Source organism: Oncorhynchus mykiss, chromosome 12 (genome assembly GCF_013265735.2).
Source record: "Oncorhynchus mykiss isolate Arlee chromosome 12, USDA_OmykA_1.1, whole genome shotgun sequence".
NCBI lineage: Eukaryota > Metazoa > Chordata > Actinopteri > Salmoniformes > Salmonidae > Oncorhynchus > Oncorhynchus mykiss.
Window position 1 is genome coordinate 34,134,304 of NC_048576.1, and position 21,899 is coordinate 34,156,202.

At 40.0% G+C, this 21,899-nt stretch overlaps 1 protein-coding gene across 2 annotated transcripts in view; it reads left to right on the plus strand.

Annotated features, from left to right (window-relative positions):
• The first annotated feature begins 204 nt into the window (after positions 1 to 204).
• Positions 205 to 21,899, plus strand: part of abr (ABR activator of RhoGEF and GTPase) — a 225,502-nt gene continuing 203,807 nt past the window's right edge. For both annotated transcript variants that reach the window (XM_036937431.1, XM_036937432.1), the window contains exon 1: positions 205 to 1,285. In XM_036937431.1, coding sequence (XP_036793326.1) covers positions 454 to 1,285 — 832 coding nt within the window. In that variant the 5' untranslated portion in view covers positions 205 to 453. The remainder of the gene's footprint in view (positions 1,286 to 21,899) is intronic.

A 21,899-nucleotide genomic window follows, 5' to 3' on the forward strand; every position in this document is an offset into this window, starting at 1 on the left:
GTCAGTGAACTTCAAGTAGAATATTCGGAGGTCAAGAAAGAAGCCGAGTTCCCGAGTAGGATGACCGTTCAAAATGATTTCTCCCACTCGGAACTCGTATCCCTCCGTGTTCCCAGTTGACTTGAACGCACTGAAGTCGGCGGTCGGAGATGTACCAGTTTCCAGTTGATTTGAACGCGCCATACGACTGTCGCATTTAATTGGTTTACGTCACCAACTATCTACCGGAACTCGAAACTTTTTATTTGGATATACCAAACTGATCAAGCGATTGCTTTGGAGATTTAACAAGTGTGTGTGTTAATGTACAACGGAGTGGCAAGTATGGAATGAGTTTGTGGGAATTTTAGCCGATAAAAGGTTCCATTTGCGACAGAATCAATACTGTTTGTAAAGGGAACAATTTCCTCAAGGGGCAATTACACGGAATCGACGATCTTCGCAGGAGACAATATGTGGGAGCAAGAGGAATTCGAAAAACATTGGAAAAGGGAATTTCCTCACGTGGAAGCACCTAAAATGGATTTAATCTCGGTGGAAGATGTTGAGACAGAGCTAGAAACACGTAAAGCGAATCTCAAAACGCTGCAGCAGGCGCTGTCGGAGGAGAAATTCAAGGTGATATACCTACAGACCACCATCGCTAGACAGAAGAAAAGTTCTGACATGGAAAGATGGGAAGACACTACAGACGAAAACTTGAATGTTGAACCTATATTACCAAAGACAGAAACAGACAGGAAATGGGATAATGAAAAAGTAGACGGCGAAAGTATGAAATTGCCTGGTACTGGTAGTGCAAGCATGAAACTACAGACGCCAGGCAGCAAACCAGAGCCGCCGACCAGGATCAGTAGTAGGACAGGTAAACTTATCCCCCCCGCACCCCCGCGAAAGCCAAGCTTCCAGAAACAAGGGCTCTCTCAAGCTGATGGAAACTGCATCGGCCGCATAATAGGGAAACTGAATTCCGGTACTGATAGCAACAGCAGGGAGGCTAGTGACCATGAATACGAGGATGCTGAGCTCAATGAGAATTTCGTCAAGAGCAACCTGGTGAACACCAAAACGACCACCAGAGACAGCCAGAGGTCGAAACCCTACCCGGACACCCTGTGCCCATTCCGCCAGAGTAGAGATTTCGACTCCAGTGATGATGGGAGGCAGTCTCCTTCCTGCATACCTGCGCCCTTCATTGCATCCCTTACCGGTGGTTCCGGGTGCAGCACTCCAGACAGACGCAGTGAAGGCTACTTGAGCTCCGACCATGAAGACTCCTCTTCAGGTAATATATTTATTTGCTTGGTCACATCAGTTGAGGTTTACACAGCACTGGAAGGTGCTATTTGTGGAGTCAAAAGTTTTATGGCAATGGCACTGATAAAACAATCATGAGAGAATGACTGGTGTTGCACCATCTCTATAACTAGCCTATGGCCTGCACTGTATGACAGTGCATTATAAGTGAACGAGATTGTGGCTGTGAAGTTTGAGTAAAGATTGTTGGAAAGTGTTAACCTTTGCACCAGATTCCACAATAGCAGGTAAAACCACATTGCATCCTTGAAGGAGTTTGTCAATATTTACTCAGGTTGTTGGGCTTTATTAGGCAATACTTTGTTCTGGTTTTGTCAGTCACAGGGAATGTTTGACATGGCAGTTCACACATGACTAAATGACATCAAGGAAAAGATCAACTTAACATTTTAATCATTTTACGTTTTAGTAATTTAGCAGAAGCTCTTATCCAGAGCGACTTAGTTAGTGCGTTCATCTTAAGATAGCTAGGCGGGACAACCACATCACAGGCATATAAAGTAAAATTTTCCTCAATAATGTAGCTGTCCATAGAGTCAAAGCTAGAAGGTGGGTGAAGTGCAATTTCACCACCCGTTTTTATTTTTTTCACAAAACTATGAAATAACACATGGAATCATGTAGTAACCAAAAAAGTGTTAAACAAATCAAAAAATATTTTATATTTGACATTCTTCAAAGTAGCAACTATTTTCCTTGATGACAGCTTTGCACACAATTGGCATTCTCTCAACCAGCTTCATGAGGTAGTCACCTGGAATGCATTTCAATTAACAGGTGTGCTTTGTTAAAATTGATTTGTGGAGTTTCTTTCCTTAATGTGTTTGAGCCAATCAGTTGTATCGTGACAAAGTAGGGGTGGAATACAGAAGATGGCCCTATTTGGTAAAAGACCAAGTCCATATGTCAAGAACAGCTCAAATAAGCAAAGAGAAACAACAGTCCATCATTACTTTAAGACATGAAGGTCAGTCAATCTGGAAAATTTGAAGAACTTTGAACGTTTCTTCAAGCGCTATGATAAAACTGGCTCTCATGAGGACCGCCCCAGGAAAGGAAGATCCAGAGTTGCCTCTGCTGCAGAGGATAAGTTCATTAGAGTTACCAGCCTCAGAAATTGTAGCCCAAATAAATGCTTCACATAGTTCAAGTAACACACATCAACTGTTCAGAGGAGACTGAGTGAATCAGGCCTTCATGGTCAAATTGCTGCAAAGAAACCACTACTAAATAATAAGAAGAGACTTGCTTTGAGTCCAAATTTGCGATTTTTGGTTCCAACTGCCGTGTCCTTGTAAGGGGCGGCAGGTAGCCTCGTGGTTAGAGCGTTGGGACAGTAACCGAAAGGTTGCTGGATCAAATCCATGAGCTGACAAGGTAAAAATCTGTCATTCTGCTCCTGAACAAGGCAGTTAACCCATTGTTCCTCGGTAGGCCTTCATTTTAAATAAGAATTTGTTTTTAACTGACTTGCCTAGTTAAATAAAGGTTACACAGGTGAATGGATGATCTCCGCATGTGTGGTTCCCACTGTGAAGCATGGAGGAGGTGTGGTGGTGCATTGCTGGTGACGCTGTCAGTGATTTATTTAGAATTCAAGGCACACTTAACCAACATGGCTACCACAGCATTCTGCGGCGATACGCCATCTCATCTTGGTTTGCGCTTGGTGCGACTATCATTTGTTTTATAACAGGACAATGACCCAACACGCCTCCAGGCTGTGTAAGGGCTATTTGACCAAGAAGGAGAGCGATGGAGTGCTGCATTAGATGACCTAGCCTCCACAATCACCCAACCTCAACCCAATTGAGATGGTTTGGGATGATTTAGACTGCAGAGTGAAGGAAAAGCAACCAATAACTGCTCAGCATATGTGGGAACTCCTTCAAGGCTGTTGGAGAAACATTTCAGGTGAAGCTGGTTGAGAGAATATCAAGAGTGTGCAAAGCAGTCATCAAGGCAAAGGCAGCCTACTTTGAATAACCTCAAATATAACATATATTTTGATTTGTTTAAAACATAGGGTTACTACATCATTCCATATGTGTGATTTCATAGTTTTGATGTCTTCACTATTATTATACAATGTAGAAAAAATTAAGAAAAACCCTTAAATGTTTAAGGTGTGTCCAAACTTTTGACTTTTTTTAAAATTAAAAGGTGGAGCGGTTGAGGTGAGGAGAATTATTTAAGATACTGTTTGAAGTTTCAGATGTTTTTGGAAGATGGGCAAGGACTCTGCTGTCCTAGCTTCAGGGGGAACCTGGTTCCACCATTGGGGTACCAGGACCGAGAAGAGCTTGGACTGGGCTTAGTGGGAGCTGCCCTCCCGTAGGGGTGGGAGGGCCAAGAGACCTGAGGTGGCAGAACGGAGTACTCTGGTTGGGGAGTAGGGTTTGAGCATAGCCTGAAAGTAAGGAGGGGCAGTTCTTCTAGAGAGGGGCAGTATCTACAGGTTAGTGCCAAAATAAAGGAAACACTTGAGTAAATGAGGGATACAAAGTTGAAAGAAGGTGCTTCCACACAGATGTGGTTCCTTAAGTTAATTAAGCAATTAACATCCCATCATGCTTAGGGTCACGTTTCCCATTATTTTGCCATGGCCAGAAGAAGAGATCTCAGTAACTTTGAAAGAGGGGTTTAAAGTGTGTTTCTCTCAATAAGCAGATCTCAACCCAATTGAACACTTATGGGAGGTTCTGGAGTGGCGCCTGAGACAGCATTTTCCACCACCATCAACAAAACACAAAATTATCGAATTTCTTGTAAAAGAATGGTGTCACATCCCTGCAATATAGTTCCAGACACTTGCAGAATCTATGCCAAGGTGCATTGAAGCTGTTCTGGTGGCTCGTCATATTAAGACACTTTATGCTGGTGTTTCTTTTATTTTGGCATTTACCTGTGTATAGTTCTATGATGCACGTGTATCGAGGGAAGTACCCTAGGAGAGGGACTTGAAATGGATGAGTGGTTCATTAGGGATAATGGAGAGAGTGTGCAGCTTCCTCGTCCCTCTAATGACCAGGTGCTAGAGCAATGACAATCTAAATTCTAGCGGCACAATCCAGTCTGGCTCTCAGACAGACAGCATCAGCATGTCCTTAGTGTTTCACAAACATAACATTCACTTGCAGGAGCAAATGGTTGAATAAGGTGAATAGACAATGAATTCCAATACACTCTGTGGGTCTGTCAGTCAACCAGATGCAGATTTACCTTCAATGTTGATTTGAGACAATCAGTTCTGTTGTTGAGAGGGCTGAGCAGGAAACAGTTACAAAATAAACTGTCGTAAGTTAGTCATTTTGAGAACAGGTTTCACGAGCCCGACTTTGAGTTAAAGTGGGCAACTAAGTGGGCTACCAAGTTGTTGAATGACTAAGAAGGTCACTTCAGGTTACTTTTTTTAAAGGACATTATACTTCAGAATGCATAAACATTTTATTGTGTTCTCTTCCTTTGAAACTCATCTGAAAATCGAGTGACGCTGAATTTGATCTCTTCGGCTCAATTTTGAAAGTGACAAATGGAAAAAAAAATATTAGCGTTAAAACTGTTTATATATAAAAAAAATATAGATATTTTTTTGTTTTATCACAAAAATGACATGGGGGGCAATGAAGGTGTGCAGGTGGCTTCGGGCAAGTGAAATTTTGTCCCAAAGAATCAACTTGAATTAAAACTTGTCTATGGTTTCTTTTATTTGTTATGTGCATTAGCGACTCGCAACAAAAAATAAACCTAGCCAAGTGATCAGTTCTTTTCCCTCCATTACATGTCGCTCACTCGATTTTATCCGACCATTCCCTCTACACACACGCACACACACACACGCACTGCCTTTAAAAACTGTTGGGATACATTTCTTGACAAATCACAACATCTTTATCGCAAATTCAAAATGAACTGGTTGATTTAAAGTAGGGGAATATGCGTTCCAACCACGGTTTGGAATAATACATTTGTCTCGTCTATTTAAAGCTTTTTTGCGAACCGCTAGTGTGCCATTTAGAATAGATTACATTGATAACTCCCCCTAAACCTAGGCAGTTTCCAGACTGAAATATGCAACAAAAACATTATTTTGATGAAGGCAAATTGTTTCTTCATTAGTCTAGGGTTTAACAAAAGCCTGCCCACCAAGTTTTTAAGCTGAGCTCACAAATCAAACACAGGGCAAAAGAAAACAAACTCCTCCACGTGGGTTTCTATTGGTTAAAAAATGAAATAATTGTAGCTTTCTAATGTTGGTAACTGTATGTCTCAACTGCCATTATTAAGGGAATCCCTGTTGAAACAGGAGTAAACGATGAACATTGATATTGATGAGGAAGATGCACCTGTTTTCAGTAGTGCGCATTGTGGCACAAATGGCATTTGCAGTCTTTCATGCATTTGCAAGTCAGTTAAGAACAAATTCTTATTTACAAGGTTGCGTGGAACAGTGGGTTAACTGCCTTGGTCAGGGGCAGAACGACAGATTTTTTTTTACCTTGTCAGCTCGGGGATTCGATCACGCAACCTTTCAGTTACTGGCCCAACGCTCTAACCACTAGGCTACCTGCCACCCCTGTTAGTGGTAGTTTTGTGATAACTGCACTGTGAATATATTTTGTGGATTTTTTTTTTTTTAGGGATCTCAATGACCTCACCAACCAATTCTATATTAACCCAAATCATTATTTATCTAGTGTAATGTTACTGTATTTTAGCTAACAATTATTACATCTATGAATATGGTTGTCTACACTTACAGGATTACAAGCTCGCTAGTTACCTTGGACGTTTCTCGGACGATCTGATGAGAATCTGAGGAAGATCACTCTGATCTTAAAAGCTAGTCTAGGCAGTGCGCCACTGCTAAATTAATATAGGGGAAACACTTCCAGATGAATGGTATGGGACTTGGGACCAAGCCATCAGACCATAGAGTTTTGCTCATTCCTGTCACTTGTCTTTTTCAGAGAAAATGAGGTCAGTTGGAGTCCAGTCACTCTCTTTGATAAGATGCATGCATGCATGATTTCCATGGTAATGCACACCTTGGCTGAGATTGTATTTCACCTCAAAAGGTGGCGAGAAGAGGATTTGCATCTGCTTCGAGTTCCCTGCCTGTTAGACTTCCTCTGTTCTTCATGAGCAATGACAAACTAACAACAATAATGACAAAAGCTACAGCCAACTCCCATCTCTACTTTTATGTGTACTATACGTTTGACACCATGACATTGCATGTTGTTTTGGTTAACCTAATGCAATTAGAATGAGGGTGAACTCCGCACCGTGGCTGCTGTACAGCAGGGTTCCTTTGGAAGAGTGAAGAACAAACCCTATTTTTGTCACGTTGCTGGAGATTAATTTTATATCACGTTCATCTCCTTATCCACGTCTCTCTCCTCTCAGAAATGCAGGGCCTGTCGAGGCCCGTCCTGCTTAGCTGGTATGCCGACAACACAGCCAGCTGTTACCCAATGTAACGTGTGTGTCTATGGAATATGTTTTTGTACTTTGCCTACATGTGCTGTGTGTGTGTGTGTGTGTGTGTGTGTGTCTGGCCCTGACAGCTCAGTACTGTAGGCTATACTACATTGAGCTGAGGCTGCTGTCCTCTGAGCAACATACACCCTCCATTTCCCCACATAGGATAATTTATGTGGCTTATGTCATAATTTAGTCCCTTTGTAAGGAGACTGACTTAAAATGAGATATTTCCCATTTATTTCAGCCATTTAGAGAATGTGCTTAAATATGGAAGTCAAGCTGTTTGGCTATTAACTCAGGCCGTTGAGAACAGGCACTAACAGCCTATCTGTGGTGTTACCTTGGTGATCAGCGTGTCATCTTGGCAGGCAGGATGTGTGTTTGTGGGGAAATGACACGCACACAATAGCTTGTGCCGACGGTGTGAACAATAAGTACAGGCTCACGTTCTAAACTGCTGAGCTCAAGTGAAGAGTTTGTAATGAGGAGAGAAGCCAGGCTAGAATGTGGATTTTGAAAGGGTAAATCCATTTGAATTCCATCACTTTTTGACAGCATCCATTTTGATTAAAACAACTTTCCATACATGTTTGCCCATGGAAGAAGTGGTTAGAAAGGGACTTTTTTGACCTGAATGCCAAAACATTCACGAGATAAGTGCTCAAAGTTGACCAACTTTGCATACCCCACCATACCATGAGACATCAATGTCTTCATCACTGGAAAATATGAACGGCTTAGTTTGATATCATTTAAATCTTACAAACAGGGTTGACAACCTATTTTACAATTTCTTGGATACATTAAAAAAATAAATAATAATTGGACATTTTGGAATCCTTTAAAGGTGCTACACCTAGAATTTCCCTGAATTGCGCCCCAATGTGGAAGCTAGATGAATTGCAATAGCACTTGGTTGCATTCAGAACAAATATCGCCCCTCGCCCACATCCCATTTCCTATAATATGGCTTAGACTCGCGCCTGAGCCTTTTACTCAAGGTTTTGAACCACCAGCTTCCAACGGCTGTAAAAATGATGTTTTTATGTTATTGAAAATAATTTCGCAGTGATTTAGATGGTACAATGATTCTCTACATTGTTTGTTCGCTCAATTTAAGTTTGTAAGAAAACAACGTCGAATTTTAGCAACCAGGAAATGAGAGGTATTTCTATATTGGCCACTCAACCTGATTTCCACTAGATTTTGATTTGATTTGGATCTCTTTTAGTCCTCACTTGGACTAATCTTCCAAGAGTCCTTAAACATTAAAAAACAATTTATAATATGAACACATTTTCACATAACACACTGATACAGACATAATACACTAACATATTGACCTGATAAATACAGTCTAAAAATATATTTTGATTCTTCATCTACCATAGTCCAGCACAACTTTCCTGTGTATTATATTTAAATGGTTTTAAAGGTTTCTGGTTTGCTCAGTTCAATTATTCCATTTCATTATTGCTCTATATCGAAATGTTATTTTTCCCATTTCTCTTTTCTGTCTGGATAACACAGATGGTGGACAATATATTCCTAGTATTTACTGAATGTCTGTCTCTTACCAACTGAATAGAGTTTGACTGTTTTTAAATGGTGTAATTTGCTTAAGAATCTTTCCTGGTAAATAGTTAGCTATCCTTCTGATCACGCATACTGTTTTTTAATTTTTTTACATAGAGTAGTTATTTGAGACGACCATGATAATCAGTTGTCTAGCTGCACTCCCAGTAGTTTGGTTTCTGCCACTTCCTCAATTTGTACTCCCCCCCCCCCCCCCCCCCCCCCCCCCAATACTTAATTGTATCCCATGCTGTGTTGGCCTTTTCCTAGTGGAATAGACCAACATAACTTTGGTTTCCTTGGTGTTTAAAACAAGTTTGTTCCAGCAAACCCACTCCCTGATATTCTCAATCTCCTTGTAAAGCTTACTGTACCTGTTGAACCAATTGTCTTGCTGTATAAATTGTAGTATCATCTGCAAATATCGTAACTTGAGTTTCAGATAAGGCATAATTAAGGTCATTGGTATATATTAATTAAAGAAGTGGCCCAAGGCAGCTGCCCTGCGGTATTCCACAGTTTAAAGCATGAGGGGAAGAAAATGAACCATTGATATAGGTGAACTGTTTCCTGTCAGTTAGATATGTCTGTACCCAATTCAATGCTACCTACTTAAAACCATAATGCATTAATTTTGTCAAAATTAATCAAATGCTGTACTAAAATCAAAAAATAGTACCCCCACAAACCTGCCATTATCCATTAGCATTGAGGCACTGGTCAATCATGTCAACCAATGCAGTGGTAGTGGAATGGTTTTTGCGATAAGCATGCTGATTGGGCTGTAATCAGATCATTCTTTTCCATGTACTCCCATATTTGTCTACTCACGATACTCTCCAATATCTTACTGAGTGAAGGGAGTACACTATTTGGTCGACTATTGGCAGGAGTAATGGGTTCTTTGCCGTCTTTCGGAATAGGACACAGTTTAGCATGCTTCCATACATGCAACATCCCCTTTTCCAGTGACCAATTAAATATGTATTTCTGGGAACAGCATAGCGAAGAAAAAAAATAATCCATAAGATCATAACCTGTAGATTTACCATCGGGTAATGACTTCAATAGATTTAACACTTCCTACTGACACCATTTGTAGACTAAAGGAGCAGGTCTTGTTGCTCATAATATGATCATCAATCCTTTGGACAATAGCTTGTTAGGAAGACTGTGTGTTTACATTATTGCTCAGTAAATCAAATATCTTTGTAAAAAAATCAGCAAAATTGACACTATCAGCTTGTTTTGTTATTGTTCTCCTGCCAACCTCCACACTAGATGGGCATGATGAGAAAGATGTACCAAGTAAGCCCTTAACTGTATTCCATACTTTTAAAATTATTTTTTAGAATCATTTTTCCAATCAATGAAAGCATTGTTTTAAAATAATGTTTTTTTCCCTTGCGATTTAATTTTAACTGCATAAACACAATGTTCTATAATTCTGTTCAGATTTGGCTGCTAAGACTTTCTACATATTTCTTTGAGAAAAAGCTTCACCCAGTTCATCAATCCATGGAGATGGACGTGCCCCAACTGTACTCTTTCTTACTGGGGGCATGATGGTCCATTTCCTCAGTGAGCAAATCAATAAAACAGTCTGTAGCGTGATTTAAATCATCCTCTAGATAAATCAGCTCCCAGGGTACAGCAGCCAAATCATTTTGGAATAGTTCATGATTAAATGTTTACATATTTCTCTTGACCACAATCCTTGGGAGTTTCTTTGGAACCTTGGTGTTTATGGTTATGGTCACAATATTATGGTCTGTCCAGCCCACTAGCATTGATCTGGCTTTTAAGCATTGCAATGGTATATTACAGAAGATCAGATCAATGCATGTGTCTGAACGATGACCCATCTTAGTTGATGATCTAGTAGTATCATTAACCATATGCCGAGAACTGTGGTTTTGAAACAAATATCATCAATTTTGTTCTATTCAAATTATTATGATCCTTGCAATTTATATTAAAATCTCGCAAGATAATTACATCTATGTTACTATCTGTGGTCTGGTCAAACCCAGTGCATAAGTCATCCAGATAGGACACCTTAGAGCTAGGAGGTCAATATACACATCCTACCAATATGGCTGCCTGGTGAGGCAGATGTACTTGAGCCCATAGTGTCTCTATTTGACATACATTAAGGTCATCCCTCTTAAAAGGTATATTATTCTGAATGTACAGTGCTACACCCCCACCATTCCTGTCTCTTCTCAGTAGACTATATCCATTAATGTTTATTTGCCCATCATTTACAGATGCATCTAAATGCGTTTCGGTCAAAGCCAAAATATGATTATTTATGTTGACCAAGTTAAAAAGCTCATGTATTTTGTTAGGAAGGGCTACATACATCCAGAGAGGACACCGTAGAGCCATATGCAGCCCTTTCCTTATCAAGTAGAGATCAATAGAGCATGTATTCATTATAGTTGAAGTTGTCATGATACACTACAACACAAACTCAGATTTGAACATTGGATTAAAATAGCCAGGGAGTTACTCTGGAGTCCCGATACAGTTGCCCGTTGATGTAAAGTTTAACCATCACCATGGATACTTTTTGACTCAGGCAACGCTTTTCCTTCATGACGGGATAAAAAAAAAAAAATCCTTTCATTGATCTCGGGGGGGGGGGGGGGGGGGGGGGGTGTGTTACCATTCATTCCAAAATCAGTGTTTCTGAGTTTTCTACCCCTGCTCTTTGTCATTTCCTTTTGCTTAAATTTGTCAAAACATGCAATAATAGCCTGTGACCTATTTCCAGAGGCCTTACCCATTCTATTGACTCTGGAGAAAGTGACATTGCACACAACATCTGTGGGCAGTTTTAATTGAGTTGACATAAAGTCTCAGACAGTGTCCTTACAGACTCTGCTGTTGTCATTCTCCGGTATCCCTGTAAATATTAGATTGTCCCGCGTTGATCGACACTGTATATCAAGCAAGGTTTCTTTAAGCTGTTTGTTCTCCCTTGGCTCCACCTCCACCTTGCCATGAATAGAGTCTACAGTACCTTTCGGCTCTGTGTTCTCTTTCCTTAGATCATCAATTTGACATTGGCTGAATTCTAGACTGGCACATAATGCATTGATAACACAGCTACAAAGTCAAAACAACTTTCCCATTTTGACAACAGATGCCGCTCAGGCGGGAGAAATCAATAGGCAGATATCACAGCCAATCACAACACTGGCATGTAAGTAATACTGTGAAACAGTCATTCCGCTATTACTGCAGATGCAGTATATTATGGACATTTTCTGAAATAACAATTTAAAAAATCTTATGTATAGCACCTTTTTGACATCAATTACCTAAACTTGTGAACTAAATTTGTTTTCATATACGCATATGTTGCAGGTTAGACCCTATTCTACATCATCTGAGGTTTTTGTGCTATGCCCTCAATTGGTTGAGACACAACATGCTCTTGAATACAGGGTGGGTGGCATTTCAATCATAGAAATATAATCATAGAATGGATCTATCCCTTCAGACCACTGCTGTTTAGAATGCTACACCATTTACATTTTTATTGAATTGCAATTTTAACATCTAATTACTACTGTAAAGATGGCCGCCGGTCCACCCACTCTCATCGTAAATGGCCACGTCTATTCTATTAGTGATATTAATATTATTGCAATAGGTTTCCTATTATCTCAACAGTGTGAAAGTTAGAGGCACAAAGATCATACCCTAAGACATGCTAACCTTCCACCATTACCAATAACAGAGGAAGTTAGCATTTTTGGGGGGCATTTGATATTTATGCCTCTGACTTTCTCACCTATCATGGTTCACTATTGATTGAGGATTATCCATAATCATGGTAACATCCACATTCATGTAGAACTGTTCAGAAACATTATTTTCTAATTTACAATAAAAGTGACTCCAAATTGACACACATTATTTACCATTGAGTTCTATAGTGCACAACATTATCTGAAACGCAACCAAACAAACTGCAAATGCATCCAACAAGTTTCTAGTCACAATGATTTGGGCATTGTGTCCTAGGAATATGGGACCAAATACTAAACTTTTGACTACTTTAATACACAAGGGAATTTCTCCAAAAACGTATGACACCTTGAAATGGGGGGATGAGATACATAAAGTGCTTTCATTTCTAAATGGTTAAACATATGAAACATTTGATCTCAAATCCAAACTGAGTTTTGAGCTAAATTGTAAGCTTCACTGTCCAAATAAATACATAGGGGACTCTGTATATCTGGTGTGTGTGTGTGTCATCTGACTTGCTGCTCTTTGTGTGTGTGTCAGGGGTGGTAGAGGAGTGGTCTTCTCCCTGAGGGGGATGAATTGCTGAGTTGTTACAGGAACCCAAGGGTGGGGGGGTCACCGAGTTACAGTATCAGTATCAGGAATCCGCCAAACACCCCATCAAAATGTTTGAACCTTTATTTAACCAGGCAAGTTAAGAACACATTCTTATTTACAATGACGGCCAAACCCGGACGACACTGGGCCAATTGTGTGCTGCCCTAATCACAGCCGGATGTGATACAGCCAGGATACGAACCAGGGGCTGTAGTGACGCCTCTTGCACTGAGATGGAGTGCCTTAGACCGCTGTGCCACTCGGGAGCTCATAATCAAACTACTAAAAGATTTAACTACCAAGCTGTCTGTGCTACTGTTTAGACCACGTATTTGTAGAATTGGGGTATGGAGTAAAGACCATTTCTCTTGTAAAAGTCATATTTCATAACCATGCCTTAAAATGAAATTTTATTCAGTTTTTAGGGTGAGTTTGTTTTCATGTCTTTGCTTTGATATTGTGTGATGGCAGAAGCAGTCAGACACTTCCTCTTTTTTAAAGAACAAAGTGTGGTTTCCAGTCAGCCAACTGATTTCTCAAGTCACTGATTTAATCTAATACATAGACGGTCCCATACATGCCCCCCACACACACACTGTGACATGCACATAGTACAATGAGCCACTGTGTGACTATCGGGTTTTAATAGCGGGGCAACAGGGCCCCCTTTTCTTCTCTGCCTCCCACGGATCTGAAATCAGAGCAACTACGGCAGTTGCTGATTGGCTGCCTGCTCCGGCTGCCATGGAGACCCTGTTGAGGTGCTAGATATGTGGTGGGGGGTTGCTGTGGTGGTTTGTGGGAGCTGGCTTGTGTGTCTCTACTCTGTGGACTAGGCCCTCATAGAGCAGCTCATTCAGTCCTCTCTCTCACACACACACACACACACACACACACACACACACACACACAGAGCTCTCAAATATGACTTAACTCATTTCCTCTTAATGACTGAGAACTCTCACGGAGATGGTTATGAACTTTGGTTCTACATAGAGAATTCATTTTATATTGGAATTCAACTGTGCAACTACGTTACTGTGCAACCTGCGATCTATCCAACTATGAGGAAGCACTCGGAAGCACTGTCAGAACAGCATCACTTATGTATAAAAGTGAAAGGTAAAGTTGAAATGTTCTCCACAGGGCTCTACAGTGAGACCATTTTTCTCGCATATGCTCCTATTTTGCTGTGCGATTTGTAATTTCAATTTAGGAGCACCAGTGCGTCAAGAAAAATTAAGAATTGTAGTTTTATTACCTAAAATATTTGTAAAAATAAATACTTAAATAAAAGTCAGCGTAGATCCCTTTAATATCATTACATTAAGACTTAAGGAAATGTTGAATAAAGGAGAAGAAGCTCCCGCAAACTTCACTTGCAAAGTAACACTTGTATGTTTGTCAACATTTCAGCCTCATGAGTCACAACCTTTGCCAGAGCATTCGGGTAGCTGGTTGAAGTGTATACAAAGCAGATTGCAACTAACTCTAGGTAAAAGGGAATAGTGTGTCAGTAAACCGGTCAGTGCCACCATAGTTCACAATAGCACCATCTGAGTGTTAGCCTTAGTGTTTTGGCTTTGAGACTGTGAGGGAAAACCTCAGCTGTGTCTGACTGGTGCGAGGTGTGGTGGATGAGAACCACTTGAATCCAATCAAATGATTGATGCTCATATCAGCATGTGATGCCGACAATAACATTTTTTTCTTACATTTTTTTTTTTTCATGTTCATTCTACACATTTTAAATACATGGACTTTTTTCACAGTAGTTACATGGCAAGAATATACAGTGCCTTCAGAAAGTATTCACACCCTTGGACTTTCCCCACATTTTGTTGTTACAACCTGAATTTAAAATGGATTCAATTAAGATTTTTGGTCACTGTCCTGCACACTACCCCATAATGTCAAAGTGGATATGTTTTTTTTTATTTGACAAATTATAAAAAATGAAAAGCTGAAATGTCTTTATTAAATCAGTGGCTATTTTATTATTATTTATTTTTTTAGCATATAATTCTTGGTGGGGCAAAAAAAAGTGGCAAAGCCACAACACTAAACAACACATTAATTGCACTATAACGGTGACAAATAGTGCCTACAAACTGTTAGGGCCTACATAAAGCTGTCCCAACATCTTACCACTGCTACACCTGGAGCCTTGTCTGGCAGCAGAGCCTTGTCTGGCCACAAAACAGTTCATTCAGCCTCATTTACTGCCTTTTTAAAACAATATACAGTTGAAGTCAGAAGTTTAAATACACTTAGGTTGGAGTCATTAACTCGTTTTTCAAACACTCCACAAATTCCTTGTTAACAAACTAGAGTTTTGGCAAGTCGGTTAGGACATCTACTTTGTGCATAACACAAGTAATTTTTCCAACGCTTGTTTACAGACATTATTTCACTGTATCACAATTCCAGGGGATCAGAAGTTTACATACACTAAGTTGACTGTGTCTTTAAACAGCTTGGAAATTCCAGAAAATTATGTCAGTGCTTCAGAAGCCTCTGATAGGCTAATTGACATAATTTGAGTCAATTGGAGGTGTACCTGTGGATGTATTTCAAGGCCTACCTTCAAACTCAGTGCCTCTTCGCTTGACATGATGGGAAAATCAAAAGGAATCAGCCAAGACCTCAGAAAGAAATTGTAGACCTCCACAAGTCTGGTTCATCATTGGGAGCAATTTCCAAACACCTGAATGTACCACGTTCATCTGTACAAACAATAGTACGCAAGTATTGACACCATGGGACCACGCAGTCGTCATACCGCTTTGGAAGGAGACGCGTTCTGTCTCCTAGAGGTTAACATACTTTGGTGTGAAAGTGCAAAGGACCTTGTGAATATGCTGGAGGAAAAATGTACAAAAGTATCTATATCCACAGTAAAACGAGTCCTATATCGACATAACCTGAAAGGCTGCTCAGCAAGGAAGAAGCCACTGCTCCTAAACCGCCATAAAAAAGGCAGACTACGGTTTGCAACTGCACATGGGGACAAAGATTGTACTTTTTGGAGGGATGTCCTTTGGTCTGACGAAACAAAAATAGATCTGTTTGGCCATAATGACCATTATTATGTTTGGAGGAAAAAGGATGAGGCTTGCAAGCCGAAGAACACCATCCCAACCGTGAAGCACGGGGGTGGCAGCATTATGTTGTGGGGGGTGCTATGCTGCAGGAGGGACTGGTGCCCTTCACATCATGAGGAAGGAAAATGATGTGGATATATTGAAGCAACATCTCAAGACCTCAGTCAGGAAGTTAAAGCTTGGTCACAAATGGGTCTTCCAAATGGACAATGACCCCAAGCATACTTCCAAAGTTGTGACAAAATTGCTTAAGGACAACAAAGTCTAGGTATAGGAGTGGCCATCACAAAGCCCTGACCTCAATCCCATAGAACATTTGTGGGCAGAACTGAAAAAAGCATGTGTGAACAAGGAGGCCTACAAACCTGACTCAGTTACACAAGCTCTGTCAGGAGGAATGGGCCAAAATTCACCCAACTTATTGCGGAAAGCTTGTGGAAGGCTACCCAAAACGTTTGGCCCAAGTTAAACAATTTAAAGGCAATGCTACCAAATACTAATCGAGTGTATGTAAACTTCTGACCTACTGGGAATGTGATAAAATAAATTAAAAGCTGAAATAAATCACTCTCTACTATTATTCTGACATTCCACATTCTTAAAATAAAGTGGTGATCCTAACTGACCTAAGACAGATAATTTTTACTAGGATTAAATGTCAGGAATTGTGAAAAACTGAGTTTAAATGTATTTGGCTATGGTGTATGTAAACTTCTGACTTCAACTGTAGCTGATTTGCTTAACTCAATTATTTATATAAATATATATATATATATATATTTTGTTTACGTTGTTTTCAAACATATGTGACATGTATTAATGTCAAAATAACATGCAAAACAGGCAGATGGGGCACTGAATCTCTGAATTTGAAACACAGATTCACCTACAAAGACCAGTTAGGTTTTCCAATGCCTTGCAAAGATGGGTAGATTGGTAAATGGGTAAAACAAAATAAAGCAGACATTGAACACATCCCTTTTGAGTTATTAATTACATTTTGGATGGTGTATCAATACACCCAGTCACAACAAAGATCATTCCTAACACAGTTGCTGGAGAGGAAGGAAACCGCTCAGGGTTTTCACCATGAGGCCAATGGTAATTTTAAAACAGTTAGTTTCATTTCTGTGATATGAGAGAACTGAGGATGGATCAACAACATTGTAGTTACTCTGCAACCTAATTGACAGAGTGAAAAGAAGGAAGCCTGTACAGAATACAAATATTCCTAAACATGCATCCTGTTTACAAGGCACGATATGAATTCTGCAAAAAATGTGTCAAAGCAATTGTCTTTTTGTAAAGAATACAATATTTTGGTCCAACACAACACATTACTGAGTACCACTCCATATTTTTGAGCATAGGGCTGGCTGCATAATGTTATGGGTATGCTTGTAATCGTTAAGAACTGGGGAGTTTTTCAGAATATCTTTTTTTAATAGAATGGCACTAAGCACAGGCAAAATCCTAGAGGAAAACCTGGTTGTCGGTCTTCCACCATACACTGCGAGATCAATTCACCTTAACAATAACCTAAAACACAAGGCCAAATCTACACCGGAGTTGCTATCAAGAATACAGTGAGTGTTTGAGTGGCTGAGTTACTGTTTTTTACTTAAATCTATTGCAAGACCTTAAATGGTTGTTTTGCAATGATCAACCAATTTGACTGAGCTTGAAGAATTTTGAAAAGAATAATGAAATGTTTTTGCACAATCCCAATGTGGAATGGTCTTAGAGACTTACCCAGAAAGACTCTGTAATCAGCTGTAATGGCTTCCAAAGGTGCTTCTACAAAGTATTGAATCAGGGGTGTGAATACCTATGTAAATTAGATTGCAAAACACCAGTCTCAATGTCAACAGTGAAGTGGTAACTCCGGGAGGCTGGCCTTCTAGGCAGAGTTCCTCTGTCCAGTGTCTGTGTTATTTTGCCCATCTTTAATAATAGCCTTCATTTCTCAGAACAAGAATAGACTGCCGAGTTTCAGAAGAAAGTTCTTTGATTCTGGCCATTTTTGAGCCTGTTATCGAACCCACAAATGCTGATGCTCCAGATACTCAACTAGTCTAAAGAAGGCCAGTTTTATTGCTTCTTTAATCAGAACAACAGTTGGGCTAACATAATTGCAAAGGGTTTTCTAATGATCAATTAGCCTTTTAAAATGATAAACTTGGATTAGCTAACACAATGTGCCATTGGAACACAGGAGTGATGGTTGCTGACAATGGGCCTCTGTGCGCCTATGTAGATATTCCATTAAAAGTCAGCTGTTTCCAGCTACAGAAGTCATTTACAACATTAACAATTTCTTCGCTGTATTATTTTTATTGACAAAAAAATAGCCTTTCTTTCAAACACAAGAACATTTCTAAGTGATCCCATATTTTTGAACAGTACTGTATATATTTATTTTTTTAATAGTATTCGAGTCACTCAGATGGCATTAAGATGGCATTAATGTGGCATTAATGTGTAGAATTGTAGCATATTCTTTAAAACAGCAAAAACTTGGGACACAGACCATACCGTTGCCCCACCCCACCCCCTCCCCTCCCTATTCTAACTTTGTCACTGCTGCTGAAAAAAATCCAAGGGGAAACACTGATATTCTGTTCTTGATTGATTAGAATTAGTTTAATTCTGCACTTGAGGACCTGAATCAGTGTTGGCATAGTCAGAACGCTAGAGGGCATTAGAGTATCTGTTAATATGAACATGACACAGGAAATATGATGGGGGCACATTTCAATGCAGAACACCCTTTCTATCAGCAGTGGCCATTAAGTCTGCAGCCATTGAGCCTGCAACCTCAGATGGCACTGAAATGTTATTACTATCTATGTCTAACTGGGTTAAACCTGTAAGGCTGTGTTATTGTGACAGATGAGTTTGACTCTCTCAGGAATGAGCGTTAGCCTCAGGTTATGGTTCTGGATGATTTGATATTTCATCAAAGCATTTCGTGAGGTGCAACGTCTGTTATGGATGGTTTTGTGGTGCTATTATTCTTCTCTCTGCACGAAGTCTGGTTGTATCTCTCTCAGGTTTGTTAGATAGCACCACGGTTGGCTGTCAATTTCATTTCAATCGAGGACATGTTTTGAAACTCCCATTCCATAATTCCAGTAACATGGCTGAGACTTGCGTTTGAGCCTTTTTGCTTTCGGTTTTGGTCCACCAGCTTCCAACAGCTGGTCAAACGATCATTTTTGGTATTAAAATTATATATTTCTCTACGATTTAGATGGCACTTTGATTCACTACACTATTCCGTGCTGATTTTCTCACACACTGAAATTCAGCAAACAGTGTAGAATTTTAGCAACCAGGAATTCGTTTTTTTGTTATTGGCCACTTGACCTGATTTCCACAGCCACAAAGTTAAAACAGCTTTCCAATTTTGACAACAGATGCCAATCCGGCGGGAGAAATAATAAGCGAATATCACAGCCAATCAAAACACTGGCAGGTAAGCAGTGCTTAATTGGTAAAACGGGATGTGCCAGAACAAAATGTGAGCGCAAGAGGGGGGTAACCTAGGGAGCTCAGAAGTACCGGATCGCATGAGGGGGGAAAAAACTGCATGCATATCATCACAATTGCGTGGTGGCATAGATCAGTGGAGTAGATGTACTTCCAGAAGTTGCACACATGGGGAACACCCTAGTAGCCTAGGGTCTGGGAAAAAAACTGCCTTTTTTTATAAACGCATTTCATATAATTCTGCCTAATTTTACATTACAGGAGACTTTGGAAGGATATTTTTTATTACTGCACAAATGATTAAAATGACAGGTGACTTTGACACTGTCAAACTGAGAATCTGAGCTTAATAAAACAGCCTTGTCTTGAATCCATCAATAGTCTAGGACTAGGTGTGTGGAGACATATTGTAGGCTGCAATATGAGGAGGAAATTATGCTTTCTAGTTTCACTGAATCACCCAATCATGCACCGCTCACTAGCCGGTGATGGCTGATGTGTTCGTGCAAAAAGCCTTTATCTCTCTTGTTTTTTACTTTTGTGAAACAATATTTGGAAGTTGATCAAATATGTTGGTTGCCTACAGCAGTCAGATTAGAGTCTTCTCTTTTCTGCAGGAGCAATTTGCTTTCAAACCTGTTTAACCGCGATTGTATTTTAAATAGTGTAAGTCCTGTTTTGTCTTCATGCTGTTCACTGACAGATTTGCCACAGGATCTACACACAATCCACAGCTAGGCAGTTATAGGCCTTATCATGGTGTAGTAGGCTATTCTGAATGATTTAATATCTTTATGAACAGACGGCAGATTCACCAGGTGGTAACACAAATTAACTTTGATCGATGTTATTATAATTTTATTATTATAATTTTTACATGCTGGATTTGCCACAGATGGATAGGGGAAACCAGTATCTCGGATTTCGCTATTGTTATCTCAAGTTTTGTCATCTTCCATAAATTGCAGCCGTGAATCCGCCATAGAAAAAGTTAGAAAGAATAACATGAAGCTCCGGTAATATAGATAACTGTTGAAAGATTTGGTCTAGACATACCTTTTTCTGCATTGTAATGGACACGATGCAACCTTTTGGTTGGCTGCTGACAGGCTATTTGGCTGCGGTACAGCAAAGCTAAGTCAAACCATGGTCATGGTTCTCGCAGGGGAAGATGCTACAATGACTTTGCTCATGATTCACATTTCAAATGATATCAACACCCTGAACTCATCGGACATGAAACGCCAATACAAATGTTACAGCAGCACATCAAAATAGATGAACAAGTTCCTTGAATTTTATTTTGCGGTGCCTTTTCATTATAGGATAGACACGTGGATTTTCTTGCTGCAGCAATCCAAGCAGTGGAGCGTGTAGTGAAGCAAAAGTTTACTGGTCAAAACCATGTTGGGACGACTGGGGGAGCGGGGTTGCAAAATGCAATTACATGTGTACCATTTATAAAATGGTCTTTAAAAACATTATACAGACTAGCTAAAATGTGTGTAACTTGACAAATTATCCAATGGATTAGGATCATTTTCTGGTAAAACCCAATAATTCAGTAAATCCTAAACCCCAGTGTCGACTAGTGTTATGTGAAAGTGTTGATGAAAGGTTAGCCCAGTTAAAACGTGGTAGTGTTAGTAGGGTGACCCAGGAATCTGAAGGCAGTGTTTTAAAGTATGCTCTGCTCTCTGTGTGGGACTCCCCGTGTGACAGCAGAAATGGGACAAACACAGCCTTATGCATGAAAACAAACACTAATGATAAAAACACAGCATGAATATCACATGTGACATGTCAGTGTGTGTTTGGATTTACCAGACCACCTAATCCACTGTCTGCCCAATCACAGCACAATTCAGGGCATGCAACATTTCACCTCCAATAGATCAAAGTGATTGATTGCACCGGGCACAGAATGAACACAGATTCACACACACACTGACACAGACATGGAGACAGACAGACATATATGGATCTTGCTGAACTACCTCTCATTCTTCAAAAGGTTGTGGTGGTGCAGCTGTATTAAGGTAGATGTGTGTCGTGATATCATAGACCATCCACTGATAACACTCTCTTCTCTCTGTTAGGAGTGAAAACAGCAGACTGGCCTTTAGATCAGTGTCTAGGGGCAACGTGCATCCTCTTCCATCTATCACAACCAGCAATCAACCTTGTCTGCTATTACTAGAACCAGACTACACCCTAACATTCTCTTTAAATAATGCACATTCATTCCCCTCTCTCCACCCAATCCCCCCTAAACAAAACCAACACAGAGGCCTTGTCTCATTTGGGTAAAAGTCTGTCCTCTCCTCTGTGACCCGGAAACTGGTTGAGAAGAGTGGAAGAGTGTCCTCCCCTCCTCGATAGACACCTTTTCATTGCGGGATAGTTGTGTATCCTACTAGAGTTCTTTGTGAAAAAATTTAGATTGCTGCCACACACCGTTTGAAGAAGTTGTTTTTGTGAAGGACATTTAAACAATATGCTATTTATCCTTTTATCTAGAAAATGTCTTGCACAACTAGCTACATTTTGATATCACTCTAC